The sequence below is a fragment of the Mugil cephalus genome, chromosome 15, assembly GCF_022458985.1.
Source record: "Mugil cephalus isolate CIBA_MC_2020 chromosome 15, CIBA_Mcephalus_1.1, whole genome shotgun sequence".
Lineage (NCBI taxonomy): Eukaryota > Metazoa > Chordata > Actinopteri > Mugiliformes > Mugilidae > Mugil > Mugil cephalus.
Genome location: NC_061784.1, coordinates 732,562 through 748,189, shown reverse-complemented (window position 1 = coordinate 748,189; position 15,628 = coordinate 732,562). Strand labels below are relative to the sequence as shown.

Below are 15,628 nucleotides of genomic sequence, written 5' to 3'. Positions count from 1 at the left end.
TCATATCTGAAAGACCTCATAGTTTCTAAAAGTAGAATGGGAGGTAGAGCCTTCAGCTATCAGGCTCCTCTCCTATGGAACCAGCTCCCAGTTTGGGTTCGGAAGGCAGACACAGTCTCTACGTGTAAGGTCAGGCTTAAGACTTTCCTTTTTGACAAAGCTTATGATTAGGGCTGGACTTAACCATCCCTTAGTTATGCTGCTATAGGCCTAGGCTGCAGGGGGACGATGCACTGAGGACATGTCCTCTAATATCTTATAATTTTATTTTCTATCTCTTATAATTTATTTTCTATTACTAACCACTGTGTCTCATTCTCTCCCCTCCCCTCCCCTTCCATGTTCTTGTAAGGGTCTCTGGTCTGGAGTGCTGTGTATCAGACCAGTGGAGCACCATAAACTACATCTGCCCCAGTCTTTATGGGCTCCTCCAGTTATCCACTCCTACCTAGATGAACAATTCACCAACCTGCCCAAGACTCCTGTTATACTCACAAACTGTCTCACAGATCATCAGCTATGTGCTATATTACTAGACCCTACATGTTTCCTTCCGCTTGATGTATGTATCTATGACAGAAGTTTGTTTATCTTGTTTCTCCTGCTCTTCTTTTCTCTCTATCTTCTCTGTTTCTACCCGGCTGGCCTTCGGCAGATGGGTCCCTCCGTATGAGCTGGGTTCTGCTCAAGGTTTCTTCCTGTTAAAAGAGTTTTTCTTTGCCACCGCCACTGACACCCTCAGGCTTGCTCTGGAGGTCACAGGCTGGTTTTTGTGAAGTGTCTTGAGACAATTTGTTGTTGTTGTTATTGGCGCTATATAGATTGAATTGAATTGAACTGAATTGAATTAACGATCAAAAACTCTACAAACCTTTTTTGGATACACAATGACCTGGATGACTGAGAATCATTACAGGCATTTAATCAAATAGATGTTATGTTCAGTCATTATCAAATTCAGCCTGACTTGATACTCAGAAAGCAACAGAAAATGGTTTCTGGAGCCTACCCACCTTTCAGTGGGCAAGTAGTGGGGTACACCCTGGACAGGTCAGCAGTCTATCACAGCGGGCAGAAAGGTATATCATCTATTGTAAAATATTCACAATGATGCTACGTCATAAAAACGGGAACGCTGACATGTATTTTTAAAATCAAGACTTGATTTATTTCACAATATCTGTCTAACATTCAACAAAGGAAATTAGTAATTCCTATTCCTATATAAACAGATAGCATCCATAAGGTTTCAGTTAATAACAAAACAAAAATGCTAAATAACCATCTCACCAGCAATGTCTACATTTTACAGTACAGGCAGTCGTGGCATTCAAATAAGTCTAGACTGATGTATATTTCTGTTGGCTTATTAATGAAGGCAAACACACTGATCCCAACGGGGATTGCAGAAGTAGAGTGAAAGAACATGTTTCAGTCCACAAACATACGTACACACACGTACACACCATAAATAGCAAGACAAGTATTAGTTGCAGGAAAAACATCTTGAAACGTGTGACATAAATTCACATCGACAGCATGTTTTCAACAGGAGCAGAGGAGAATTTTCACCTCATAATCTCTCTTTTAAGAAATACAATTCATGGACAGCAAATGTGTAAGAATAAGGTGGAAACACAAATGTACAAAATCATTTCATCAAGTTACAAAACAAAGACTTCAGTTGGTCTGCTTTTCTATATGAACATAAAAGCTCCAGTATTATTTTTATATCATGGCAGTGGTTCAGTTGAGTGCATGCTGGTGTTCCATAGACTTATATTAAAACCCAAATCTGGATTTGTATCCTATTTAGTCTTTGCAGTATATTTTCCTGTTTGGACACATTGTTGAATATTACCCCCCCTTTTTTTTACTGCCATCATAGGCAGCTGATATAAAATGGAAAAGGTAGTAGGAGTCTGGTCAGTGTAGTCCATCAGCAACAGGTCAGAATGTGGACAAACTTTATGCTGAACTAGAACAAAGCTGATTTTATTTCCTGTGCAGTTTTTTTGTTTTTAACCAACATTTTGTCTTCTGTATTTCTTGCTGTAGGAGATAACACTGTATATTAATTTTACATTCACATGTAATTTGGTGGTGATGCACAAGAAATTAAAAATTTGAAATGTGAACACTACCGTGAGTGAAATAATGTTTCTGAAATCTTTTTGAGTCTAGTTTTGATATTATAGTTACAGCCTGGTAAGTACATGATGAGAATAGCTTTACTTTGTAAGGCACTGAGTTGTATGATATTCAAGACATCAGTTACAGTTGTGGGGCTAATTAATCGGGTTTAGTAACAGCCCATCAAATCTCTTGCTGACAAGTCTTACAGTATTTTACTACAAGGTCCAGTCTAAAAAAGTGTCAACATGTGCCTTTGTTTAGATCTGATGCCTCGATGTTCCTCTGAGATCAGAGTGACCTGGGACAAAAACTAAAAGTGCCATGGCCCATCATCTTGAACCTAAAATGGCCTAGGACAGAAAAGATTATGAGTTCCTAACACTAACAGTAAGGGGAATAAAGAAAGACTTGACTTCATTGTTGTTGTTACCTTTCTTCACCACGGTCTTCTTCTACCCATGCCACTATTTTTCCTTCCCAGCCTGGAACAATTGCTCCATCCAAAAATACCTGCACAGAGACATCGAGACTGATGACCTTCCTGTATGAGCAGTCTGCCCTTCTTTCTTCTTTGTATCACTAGTAAACTCACACCCCACTGCACAGAACAAGGGAATTTCATCCCCATTCAACCCCATCAGCTTACTGCGGAACCAGAAAGTTAGTGGTTTAAGGCCCGGAATGCGCCTCATACCAAGGTGTCAAGCAGGACACCTGAAGCAGGACACATTGAACCCCCAGTTGTGCCCAGTGCATGGCACTGTTGTGTGCTAGTGTGAGTGAACGGGTAGAGGTGTCTGTGACTGTAAAGCAATTTGAGTACAGTAGAAAGGCGTTATGAAAAACAAGAACATTTACGATTAAAAGTTAAAGTATTAAGCATCTAAATTGCTGTAAAGTATTGCTGCCCAAAAAGTTTTCATTCTCAGCAGTGTGCATCATATGTACCATTAATCCACTATTTAACTTGAAGATCTAATCTAATGCAATATTTCACAAATGCATGGGGTGTCCTCTCCCCATCGTTCTCTTACCTCCTCTTTCACAGTGCCAAACTCAGGATCCAGGGCCTTGAAGTGGTACCTGTAGTTTCCCTCTCGATCAACAGCTGTTTTAACATCTTTGAGTGTCACTTCACAGAGCCTGTACAGGGTGTGCAGGGATAATATCACTCAACCTGCTGTCTTGTGACCTTTTTACATTATTTTGTATTTTTTCCTACTCATGGTCCACTATCTTCAATGAATATGTTATTACACAAGAAACAAAAAAGACAGGACAGAACGAAGAATAAAAAATATATAGGATCAATTTAAACATTCACACTAGCACGCACGCGCACACACACCCATCATGTATGGCCATCTTTGTGAGGACACTCATTGGCATAATGCATCCCCTAGCCCCTTACCCTAACCCTAACCCTCTCAACTAAATGCCTAACCCTAACTTTAATCCTAACCCTTACACTAACCTAATTGTAACCTTTACCCTAAAATTTAAACTGGTTTCTGGAAAGATAGCGGTACACACACGCGCACACATGCACACGCACGCACGCACACGCACACAAACCTTTTCGGTATACTGATCATGGAAGGAGTTGGAGATTTTCCAGTGAAATAAAGGATTTTTGTAGAGGAAGAAGAACCACTGTGGGGTTGAGACATTTCTGTAATGAACAACAACAAATCCTTAGTGAAAGCAGAAACATTCCGTGTATGCGTTTAATTGGTACATGTAAGACCCTCTTACTTGAGGAAGGCCAGGAGTCCATGTCCGTGTGTTGACCTTTGCGTCTTGGAGATTTCCCCCTTCCCTGTATATATTGGATTAATTTTGCAGAAATATTATCAGCCACACATTATGTTAAATCTTGCCAAAGGTAAGTACTACTACTTAAGAAACATTTGTTGTGCCATGAAATTCCACAGTGATTTGTGGAATATGGGGAATTTAAGTGAACTGTTAGAGTGAAAAGCTTTTTCACTTTGACAGTCACACTTCTGCCACTTCCTGTGCTGTTAACACCCTGGACTGCCCCTTGACCCAAGGAGATAAAACCACTGCACCTCCATTGTTCTCTCTCTTACTCCTCTTCTTAAACTCACTCCGCAGCTCGTCGCCGTTCTCCACGGCTCTGCTGCCTCATTGACAACAGGAGTAGTCATCTCCAGGCAAAAGTGTTCAGCAGTCACACAATGTCACAAGCACACACACAACCATGCCACACACTGGGAGTCACTCAGGATTTAGTGTCTTGCTCAAGGAAACTTCGGCATGTGGTCCACGTGTTGGAGATTGAACACTAACCCTCTGGTTTCTGGACAACCTGCTCTACCTACTGAGTCTCCCCGCAGATTATGATAAGCTGATAATTTAGGACAAGTCAGGAGTATTCAGTTAAATGTGAAAGTAATGATTTTAATTATACAGTGTCCTAAATCACCAAGTCATGTGACACCAAACACACAGCCCATAAAAAAATATTTCTACCCTGTGCGTATGCAGAACTTGCAGTCTGTCGATGAGTGAAACAATGCCCTGCTCCAGGGTGTCCAGGGTGTGGTGCTGTGGGCCGTGCTCTCTGAAACTGTTCCTTAAACTTCTCAGCGAATCTTTGAGCAGCTGAACCTCCTCTGCCTGCAATCAGCGCATAAACACAAAACTCTTATTTTTTCACAAACAGGATTGTTTAGTGTTCCACTGCTGGCAACTGCTTTCCAGGCAATTTACATTTCATCACAATCCCATCACAGCATTTCCTAACTATTCTTTACATAAGAATACAGGTTCTAAGGTTTCATGTCAAATAAAAAAAGCACAACGACTTAACCTACTTATCAATGGAAACAATACTCACATCCGACAAAGATGGAGTTGAGTTTCCACAGTCCGAATACCCATTGTTTTCTGTGCCTGGAAACTGAGGAAAAAAATGTCAGCTGTGTCATGTATACAAAGCCGGCTCTTGGCATAGGCCATATAGGTGGTCATCTAGGTCGCAAGCTGCTCAAGAGGGCCTATGGAACCAAAATGGCTAGAGCCTCTGAATGTATATCTGATTTTTCTTATGTAGACAGAGTATGAAACCTAGCCGTAAAAAGAGTCGATACCTGTTGATGATCTCTAATCAGTAGCTCCTGCAGCATGCCGTTTTTATGCTCCAACTCAGTCTACCAAAGAGACACAAACATCAAAACGAAAACAAGAGCCTAAAACTTTAACTAGTCTATTATTCAAGTGGCTAGCTTAGTGAAAGCATATTATGCTACAATGTGGTTAAATGATTAGTCTGAAACATTACTACTATCTGACATACCTGAAGCTTTTGGCCTTCTTCATGCTTGTGTTTGAATTGCTGAAGTAATCTGTCCTTCTGTCCGAGCTCCTTCTACACTCAGCCGACCAAAGAGAAAATACAGGGTTCATTTTTAGTTCGTAATGATTAAACAGAAGCTACTTTAGGGTGATTAAACTGGTACAAGGAAAATCTGAGTACTTCACCTTGCATTCGCCCCACAGCTTGTTGCATTCCTCCAGCTTCCATTGTAGTTCTGCCTACAACACATGTTCACACAGAAATGTAAATGTAAATGACATACTTAAAATACAGTAGCAAAGTTGTATATTACTCTGAATTTATATGAGGCATTAGTAGAGTTTGTACATTCATGTTTTTGAGTTCATCCTTTGTCATGCTGGCTTTTAGAAGCTCTTGCTTCATCTGCAGTATTGAAGCCTCCTGAGTGCACAGCCTCTGCTGCTGGGCCTCCTGCACATGAAAAGAGCAACAGAAACTCAGTACCCAGAAACCTGTCTACAATACAACTAGAATAATAGTCAACTGAAAGATTAGATAATTTACTGTACATGTAGATTTGGTCTACCTTGACTCCTTGCATGTTTCTTATCTCCTGCTTACAGCGCAACAGTTCTCTCTAAAGCCAGCACCAAACACAACTTATTAAATATTCATCACTGTGTGGTTTCCAGAAATGTACACCGATTTAAAATCAGAAAATATCGACAAGAAAACATACAATACAATTTATCTTTTTTACCTTCAACTCCTGAACCTCTTCCATACTCTGATCCAAACGACTGCGAATGACTACCTGGAAAGACAGAGAATGAAGAGATGTGTGAGACCCACAATGTAGAGGTAAAAAGGGAAATTGATACCTGTGTGGACCTGCGCACGTACACACACACACATTAACCCACAGCTAAGAAAAGGTAATATGATCCATGCTAAACACAAAAAGCTGAGGAGGAGAGTTACATAGGAGAGAGAGAGAGAGAGAGAGAGAGAGAGAGAGAGAGAGAGAGAGAGAGAGAGAGAGAGAGAGAGAGAGAGAGAGAGATAGAGATAGATAGATAGATAGATAGATAGATAGATAGATAGATAGATAGATAGATAGATAGATAGATAGATAGATAGATATGAAGACACATTAATACTACCAGCTGCTGTTCAGTGTTGCCTTGTTCCAGAGTTAAGGACACGTCCTGCTCATCCCCGGGCAGTGAACCACTCAGCAGCAGAGCCTTAAAAAGACACACATGTGACTGCAGATTGTACTTTGTAGTCACTGTGTTCAGGAAGCTCTGACCAGTTAGTTGGAAATTTCACAGTATCCCTGTTCCTCCAAACCAAAAGAAGAACCAAAACAAGTGGACACTGGAGAGAGATCTGGCTCTGGCTTCCTTCCCAAAAATAAATGTGTTGAGCCAGAGGTATTAGTAAGGGTAACCTTGGACCTTTATCTCTATTGAGCTTCTTTTCAAGTAAAAAAACTGAACAAAAAAACATCTCAACTATATATCTTAAAAACACAAATGTATATTAACAAATGTGACAAATCGGGTAAGTCAATGGCTATGCTTATATCGACCGTAGTTCATATTTTTCGCATAGTATTATAGTAGAAGCATAGTATTAATTCAGTCAGATTGAGAGTGATGGTGTAACCCTTTGACAGTCTGTTCAATAGGAAGATGTTAGCTCTTGATAAATATTTAAGGAGTTTATCTGATTCCTCTTGATTCCTCTTCCTCTTGTCTGGTTGGAATAAGTAAATTCTTTTTATGCGTGTTTGTCTCACAGGAGATGAGAGAGACAGAAACATGGTGGTAACAGAACATTCTACTAAGTCATAAGTAAGTGATTAAAAATATGAAGAGAGTTGGAACTGATATGGGCAGCATTCTCTGTCATCTAATTTGACTTAATTTACTCAGTGATGTCAATAAAGTTAATAAATCTTCTGTTATGACTGCACTACAATCACTCCACATTAGACTGAACCACTGAACAAAAGTTACTGTCTGGGGCATGTAAACACATATTGCATCATTTTAATTAGCATTCATTACAACAGTTACGTTGCATTCTCTAATCATTGAGTGATTTCATTCAAGCAGAAAAAAACAAAGAATATTGTCCATGTAAATGTAGCCAGTGACTCCAAATGTTAGAACAAGTAGTTTCCCATTCATGTATTAGGTCTACCCACAATATCATCAAAAACATATAATCTGTATAATAATCAATAATGTAAGAATATGAGGAAATACACAATATACACTTCAGTACAGAAGTCAATGAAAAATACTTTAAATCACGGAAACCTCAATATGGACGTACCTGTAAAGCAGACACCATTTTACGCGTTTCCTGCACCTCCTTCTCCAAAGTTTCAGTGAGAGAATCCTCCCACGTCGTCTGCACTACAGCTTGAGATGACTCCACTACATTTGTACACATACACAATACAGTGCTATACATGAGAATGAGGTTTACAAATGAAATGGCTGACAAATGTGTGGTTTGACCGAACGTACCCCTGCTCTCCTGCTGTCCGTCTGAGTGGCTGCTCGCTGGAGCTCTTGGTGAGGACAGAGGGCTGACGGAGCTGAGGCTCATGGAGGACAAAGCACTGATTATTCAATTTATTCAAGAGAATGACAGATATGCATGCAAATACACACCTATTAGCCACCCCACAAATATGCACTGTAAATAATATAAGCTTATGTGCTTATCATGAGTTTAGCGCATTCTGAGAAAAAAAAAACAAAAAAAAAAAAAAAAAACAGATTGGTGAGCTCAGGAACTCAAAAAGGCTTGGACATCTATGGAGGACAACAGTGGTGGATGATCGCAGGTACCTTTCCACGGTGAAGTAAAACCCTTCACAACAGCCAAACAAGAACATTCTCCAGCAAGTAGGTGTATCAGTCTCTAAGTCTACCATAGAGAGAAGACTTCATGGGAGCAAATACAGTGGGTGCACCACAGATGCAAACCATTAAGCAGTCTCAAAAATAGAAAGGCCAGATTAGACTTCAAAAAATACCCCATTTCTAGGACAGCATCCTTTGGACAGATCAACCTAAGATCAACCTGCACCAGAATGACGGGAAGAAGAAAGTATGGAGAATGCTTGGAACAGCTGATGATCCAAAGCACAATACGTTTTCTGTAAAACATGGTGGTTGCAGTGTGACTTCAAGCAGCAACACCTCGGAAATGATTCAGAAATGAGGAGATCGTTTAAAAATGCATTAAAAAATTTACTATTATCATAGTACACTTACAGTAATTTGCCTGTGATAAAACTACCATTCAAAATGCATGTTCGAACTCTATGTCTGCCCTCTGCTCCGTCAAGAGCTGCACTTATCTATAGCTCAGCTGAGTGAGCTCCTGCTGAGAAGAATATTTTTGTACTGGAAATATACGGTGCTTTCCCTAGCTAGACTGAAATAAGTTTACCCTCAGATGGTCAACAGCATTTTTCAAAAAAGTGGTAACAAAGTGAACTCCTTTAAGTGAACTCATATGATTTAGTTATGGGTCTTTTTCTGGTTTTTGATTACAAGTTTGTCTTAGTTTGATAATGTGTGGGTACAAAAACATAAACCAAAATTAAACTAACTGATTTTAGTAACAAATCATCACTGAAAATGTTGAGTATCTCTGCAAAGAAAGCTAATTTCTTCAAATTCTCTATCACACGTCAGTAGAAGGGATTATGCGAGAAGAAAGCTGAGGCAGAAAAAAGCAACCCTTGAGAATAACATTTTACTGAGAAACCACTGGCTACACTTAACATTCAGCAGTAACATTCATTCATTCAGTAAATTTTAATACTTTAAAATTATGATGATAAAATAGAGACAAAACACACATATTCAGGTATCAACACAAATCAAAGGCCTTACCATTTAATCTGTGTCCCCCCCATAGTGGGCTACAGGTTGTAAAACCTGTCCACACTTCCAAAGAGTTGCACTCTTTCTGTGGGCTTCTAGCATGTGAAGCTCGACAAACTCATGACAATTTGTAAGTCTAACACTGGTGCATCCCGCCCCACACCCTCCAGCTACCAGGCTGTTACCATGGCAAACAAGGCAGCAGACACTGCTTAGTAACAATCAGATATGCGATGGCCGCATCAGATTGTTACAGCTCTGTTGAATTGGTGTCTCTCCAAAAGAAAACAGCACCATCAGTCTACAAATAATATGTGCACTTTCTATCATTTTCAAAGCGATGAAAACATTACAAATGATCCCAGTCAAGAAGAACACCACAGAACATGACTTCAAACCAGACATGTGACTGTAGAAGATAAGAGGCCGATTATTTTCCCACTTGAATTATAGTAGGATGAGGTCTGGAGTATTAAGGCCATAGTCATACGCTCTGTCAGGCAGTGAGAAACACACACACACACAAATGTAGCCTACTGCTGAAAAGTAGGTGTTAAAGTTGGCAGATCAAAAAAAGGACAAAAATAACTGAACTGAATCAATTATACAGAGTATGTGAGTAAAAACAAACTAGGTCTGTTCTACCTTACACCGAGTTATATTGTGTTGATGAGATAGATACAAAAGTTCAATGTCCATCCATCCATTCATGGAAAAATCCTATCATATAACTTAAGCCCATGGGGGGACCAGGGACTTCTGCAACCACAGTGCAAAATGGAGCGCTACTGGTACCAAGACCTTTTGTTTCAACACAATCTTTAACATCAACATTTTTTTGTGCTGCTGGGTTCTCCTCCTCTCCTCCTCAACCATAGCAAAAAATACAGCAAAGAATACATCAACTGGGACACTGGCAGTACTTATCCTTATGGTGAAAAAACAATAAATGTTATTTAGGTTGTAAGGATTCACTTTGGTGTTCAAGGAGAACAAAAGAGAAGGAAGATTCCAAGTCAAATAGAAAAGAAGCTTGGTGTAAAGAGGGAGTCAGAAAAAAAATTACTATCTGTGTGGCTTTTTTTCAACTTGATTTTTCATGTTTGCTTGTAATTACTATAATTACTGAAAGAAGAACGGAATACAACGGTTCTGCAAAGTGCTAAAGTCAATGGTTTTTATTTAGTTCTAAACATAGTGGAGCTTAGGCAAAAAAATACCTGTTTGGCTGAGGATTGTCCTGCTCTTCTGGAGATCCCCTTTCATACTGCTTTACCAGTGCCCGAACACACACACTCTTTTCCTCCTCCAAGCTCCAGCCACTGCAAGAAGTAGAAGTTATTCATTTGAGTAGGAACTGGCATATGTTGTGATAATGTGTATGTATATATGTGATAAGAATATGTACGGGGATGACACTTATTTCAGTGGTCATGAGAATGTTAACTAATCATTTTTGTCCACCAGAGGACAGCATTTGCCACTTCTTTTATTTTCAACCTACTGAAGCATAATTATATTTTTTCTTCATTGGTTTGGCTCATTTCTTAAAACAGCAACAGCTTCTAAATGCAAATGCCACATATTATTTTTAGAGAGGAGCAATTCCTAAACCCTTCCTACTATTTGGATGTGAACACCATCAAGTCACGGCTGAGCATTTTCACTTTAAGCCCATATTGAGAATACTGTATCCAAAAACATGTTTTGGTAAACAGCTAAAAAAACAAAACAAGTGACACTGTCCAAACATATATAGACATAACTGCAAAAGAGAGACAACAAAGCACCTTCTCTAAAAGGCTCAGACAACTTTGTTGTCTCAGAGACTGCTACACCAGATACATCCTGCCACAAGCCAGGATGAGTCTGGTCAGCTCCTCATCTTTGTGTGGTATCTTTTGCTTAGCGTAATTTAAATATGACATAACATACACTATGTGAAGGACGAGAGTTTGTGCCCATGTGTCTGATTATATTCATAGTCACTGATCATATTTGCAGCCAATATACCTGTGGATTCTTGCTGTACGTGCAGGCAGTGAAGCATCAAGTCGAGCGGATGCCAGTGCAACAGCGGCGCCTTGAGCAAGTGCAACAGTGGATAGAGCTTTTTGGCTAGCACTGCTTCTCGTCAAGCTCCTCCCACTTCCCAGGGCAGTCCTGTGATTGGCTGAGGGCTTGAAATGGGCTGCCAATGCCAGAATAACCCTCATTACAGATTTCAGATTGCCATCAACAATGTCTGCAAAAAGGAGCATATGTGATAATTGTTTTCTTGATCAATGAAATACCGCTCATGCATATGGTGAAATACATATTTGTTACAGTATTTTTTTAATGGGTTAAAGTTCTGGGGTCATGTGTATTTTCTGATTACAGTGAATTAGATAACAGATTATTTGAAATAACTTTTCTTGAAATAAACAAGACAGATGAACACAGCCGATGTTTGTGTGATTTACCTCTTGCGGATATATGTGGCATCCGTATGTGTCTAGAGGAAATGAACTGCAAGACTTCCTCCACATTCTTCCTGCTTTGCTCTTTGTTTTGTGGAGCCACATACACTCCCTCCAGTACCTCTCCAGCTGGCAAATTGAAGGAAACATGTTAAGTGACGAATGACTCTTTTAAAAACATTTAAATGTTGTAACATTGACATTTGTACTTGTAACATTTGTAAATCTAACTGCACACATGTATATTTACCAACTATCTCTATTAGTTGTGTCAGCACTACCCCATCCTGAAGATCATGCCTGAGGTCTGTGATTGGCTTCAGGTCTGGTTTTCTCCTCAGCTGAGCATTCACCCAGGAAACATAAGCTGCCAGCTGTTGCTGCAATACATTAGCCACATACACAAATTCAACACATCACAGACACTTACATCCATAAAGACAGAGCCAAATAAAGCCAAGACCATGTCATAATAAATGAGTGCCGTTGCTTAATATGTTGGGACAGGGGAGAAGGGGGAAGTGTATTGTCCCACCACCTATTAAGAATTGTAGTTTTGTTCACTCAAATTATCTCATGGTCAGTCCAGATATGCGTAGTTCCTTGTTCACGCCACAATTGCTGGGTCCCTTTAGTCACGTGACAGCCCGTTGTCCTGGGATACCTCACAAAGAAAGCTGCCATTTTGCATACAACAGAACATTTGGGTTTTACTCTTACTGTGGTGTTTAGCTGGTTTGTTTATGGTTATGTTAAAGTTAACTATATCTGGTCATTTTATTAGCGGACAACCAGACTAAACTTTACTACAGTCATCACGTTTAACCATATGGCTAGAACTTCCGTCAGTTTTCTGGTCAAAACTACTCATTGACGAGCTGGAATATACAAAGATTATCGTTACCGTAGATCAAAATTTATTTGGTTAAACGATTTGTTATTATTTCTACATAACGTTAAGACGCCGAGGAACTTCACTGTTCAGCTGCGTGATAAATAGCAAATGCAACTGTTCCGCTTGCTAATTTACAGCTAACCAAACGTAACAAACGTTAATATCAGTGACGCTTGTGAGAACGTTACCTCGTTAAAACCCACATGAAAAACCTCGTCCAGCACACTTCCTCTTGAGAGTGAGGCGATCATCTTTTTTACTCAAAAATCCATCTAAGGCAGCTAGCTTGTCAGCTTTACTTGGTGTCAGACGACCAACCTGAACAACAGGCAGACCCGCAGCAGACCTAACTACTGCTGTACTCATGCAAACGTCAACAAACTGAGACAATTGAGGGATCAGAGGAGACCGCTACCGTTACTCCCTGGCGATACCGGCGTGTCAAGTTACTGAGCCATAATGGCGTGCAGAACTTCTGGTTTCACTTTGTCAGAATAAAACTGATATTGACGCCCACTTCCGGGAACATATCTATTGTACAATCGGTCGGTGCCTATAAATCTGTACCCGTTTAAACTGGTTTAACCAGAGATTGTATATAGATAGCTAAAAAAAAACAAAAACAAAAAAAAAACACCCTCTTAAAATAAACTATATCTTGCTGTTGTTTAAGTAATTTCCCACTGAGATCAATAAAGTAATTCTGATTATTCTTATTAATAATAATATAATTGTTTGTTCTAAGGATTGTAACATAAATTATTCCTTGGCAGTCTTGGTATGAAGACATATTTTTGTACAGTGTGTAAATGTTGCATCCAAAATAGTTAATTCAAGTTTTAAGACTGATTACACAGCTTCAAAGTGACCATATATCTTTTATTGACAAAATACAAGCTTTTAAAATGAACTTCTCAAAGAACTAATTAAAGACTGAAGATTTAGGGCAAAACTAAGATATCAGCTATTTATGAAAGAAATTAAAATATAACTGAAAGTTTGTCTAAACTCGACACACAAGCACAAAAACAGACTGAATGAATTAGGTGGCTACCAGAAAAACATATCACTTTGAAATGAAATATACCCATTTGTGCCTGTGTGTGAATAAGTGAGTTCAAAAACATCAAATCCTACGCAAAGACCACTGTGTTTTTGATGGGACATCAAGTGCTGTTACAGATGCCTACGACACAGTTCTAATAGTCCCAGTAAACACAAGTTCTGCACAACATGGCCATCCAATTTTTCAGTTTTTGGTTTTTAGATATCTTAACTGTTGAATTCTTCAAATCATTTCAGTGCAACTGAACTGTTTGTCAACAGTGACAAGAAGATCAGATGCAACACCTCCTTCAAACAAATCATGCACAAGACAAAACCTTTCAACAAAACCTCATATGTTGCGTGAATCCAGATTATTTCCAGCAATGGCTCGCATGATTTCTTTGCATATGTCCGCCCATCCAGTAGCACTATACAACGATCTTTAAAGTCTTTCATCAACCATCCCATGACCACTTGCTGATCAAAAATACTTCAAATCTTGTACTTTATAAAGTGTACAAGTCAATACTTGGCTGGTTGTGTGGACTGCAAGCATGAGATACATCTATTTTGTGTTTTATGTTTTTCTCTTCATCAAATTTACTGATGACATCACCATCATTGGCTGCATCACGGGCGGTGTTGCAGCCAATGTCATCATACACACAGGATGTTAGAAATCTTTCATCGAGGTGCACGGGCTCCTGCTCAACATCAGCAAGACCAAGGAGATGATTGTGGACTACAGGAGGCTTCATAGAGGAGGACACACCCCAATCTACCTCAAGGGTGTAGCAGTGGAGAGAGTCAGCTGCTTCAGGTTCCCCACCAGTGAGGATCTTAGCTGATCACGCCACACAGCCAGCATCATAAACGCAGCTAGATAGTGCCTCTTCTTCCTGCACCATCTGAGATTTGGCATGGACACCAGGATACTCACCTTTTACAAGTTGCTGGGAACATCATGAACTGGTATGGCAGCTGTACCTCCCTCAAACGCTGTGCAGAGGTTTTTCAGTGATTCAGTGGATTTTTTGGAGCATTTAAACACTTTGAACAAACACTTCAATAGATTATTAGTGTTGTTACTTACATCACTATTGTTGCACTTTTCAAGATTAAAGTTTCTGATTATTTTTATTATCATTTTTCACTGTGTACTTGCGTACACAAAATATTGTTTCTCATCCATGGTTAACTGTTAGCAAGGATGTTAATTTAGGGAGGGACTGATCATTCCTACAGCTTGAGGAAAGAAGCTATTCAGCTTCTCGATGTTCTACAGATGATGCTTGTGAGTCTTCTCCCTGGGAGCAGTAGGGAGTAGATGTAATGGGAGGGATGATGGGGGTCTTTAATGATGGACATGGCTTTATTAAATCAAATCAAACTTTATTTATACAGCACCTTTCATGCATAGACATGCAACACAAAGTGCTTTACACACATAAATTGAAACAATTACAAGTAAAACCCCTCCTTCCCACCCTCCATACCACACACACACACACCTGCACACGGCATGGCATGATACTGCTTATGGATGCAGCTCTGCTTGTATAATTCCAACAAGCTGGGAAGCAAGCAGGGAGTGCTGATGATCTTGCTGGCTGTCTGGACAGTTCTGTTCAGCTGCTTTTTACCTTTTGGCTGCAACTGCCAAACCAGGAGGTGAAACTGTAGATGATGATACTTTCCACAGTACCTCTGTAGAATGAGATGAGATGTGAGGTGGGGAAGTCGGTTTTCCTGAGTCTGCGTCTGCTGTGTGAATGGAGCCGTTTTGTGTTTTTTTGGTGACTGCTGTGGTGTTGGAGGATGAGGTGAGGTCATCAGCAATGTGGACATGGAGGTTTTTCATGCAGTT

General features: G+C 39.7%; 1 protein-coding gene across 4 annotated transcripts; it reads right to left on the bottom strand.

The window, feature by feature from the left end:
* Window positions 1-1,143: 1,143 nt before the first annotated feature.
* LOC125021634 (dixin-like) lies at window positions 1,144-13,188 on the bottom strand. Of its 4 annotated transcripts, none has more exons than XM_047607756.1 (21): window positions 12,903-13,188; window positions 12,070-12,199; window positions 11,823-11,948; window positions 11,371-11,602; window positions 10,578-10,679; window positions 7,984-8,060; window positions 7,787-7,890; window positions 6,604-6,687; window positions 6,201-6,254; window positions 6,027-6,077; window positions 5,807-5,911; window positions 5,644-5,697; window positions 5,459-5,530; window positions 5,253-5,312; window positions 5,000-5,062; window positions 4,633-4,779; window positions 3,892-3,955; window positions 3,712-3,808; window positions 3,171-3,279; window positions 2,567-2,646; window positions 1,144-2,486 (listed from the first exon to the last, which is right to left on the bottom strand). In XM_047607756.1, the coding sequence occupies exons 1-21, from the start codon at window positions 12,963-12,965 to the stop codon at window positions 2,477-2,479; spliced, it is 1,884 nt and encodes a 627-aa protein (XP_047463712.1). In that variant the 5' UTR covers window positions 12,966-13,188; the 3' UTR covers window positions 1,144-2,476. The 4 variants fall into 4 exon arrangements, with proteins under 4 accessions (XP_047463712.1, XP_047463713.1, XP_047463715.1 ...); XM_047607757.1 differs by having other exon boundaries at window positions 7,984-8,054; XM_047607759.1 differs by having other exon boundaries at window positions 12,918-13,188.
* Window positions 13,189-15,628: the final 2,440 nt, after the last annotated feature.

Excerpts from the sequence above, each read along its gene's own strand:
- LOC125021634 (XM_047607756.1), bottom strand. The coding sequence starts at position 12,965 with ATGATCGCCTCACTCTCAAGAGGAAGTGTGCTGGACGAGGTTTTTCAT. Across the intron at positions 6,078-6,200 it reads AAGAGGTTCAGGAGTTGAAG|AGAGAACTGTTGCGCTGTAA; the intron begins GTAAAAAAGATA and ends TGCTGGCTTTAG. Across the intron at positions 3,809-3,891 it reads GGACTCCTGGCCTTCCTCAA|AAATGTCTCAACCCCACAGT; the intron begins GTAAGAGGGTCT and ends TGTTCATTACAG.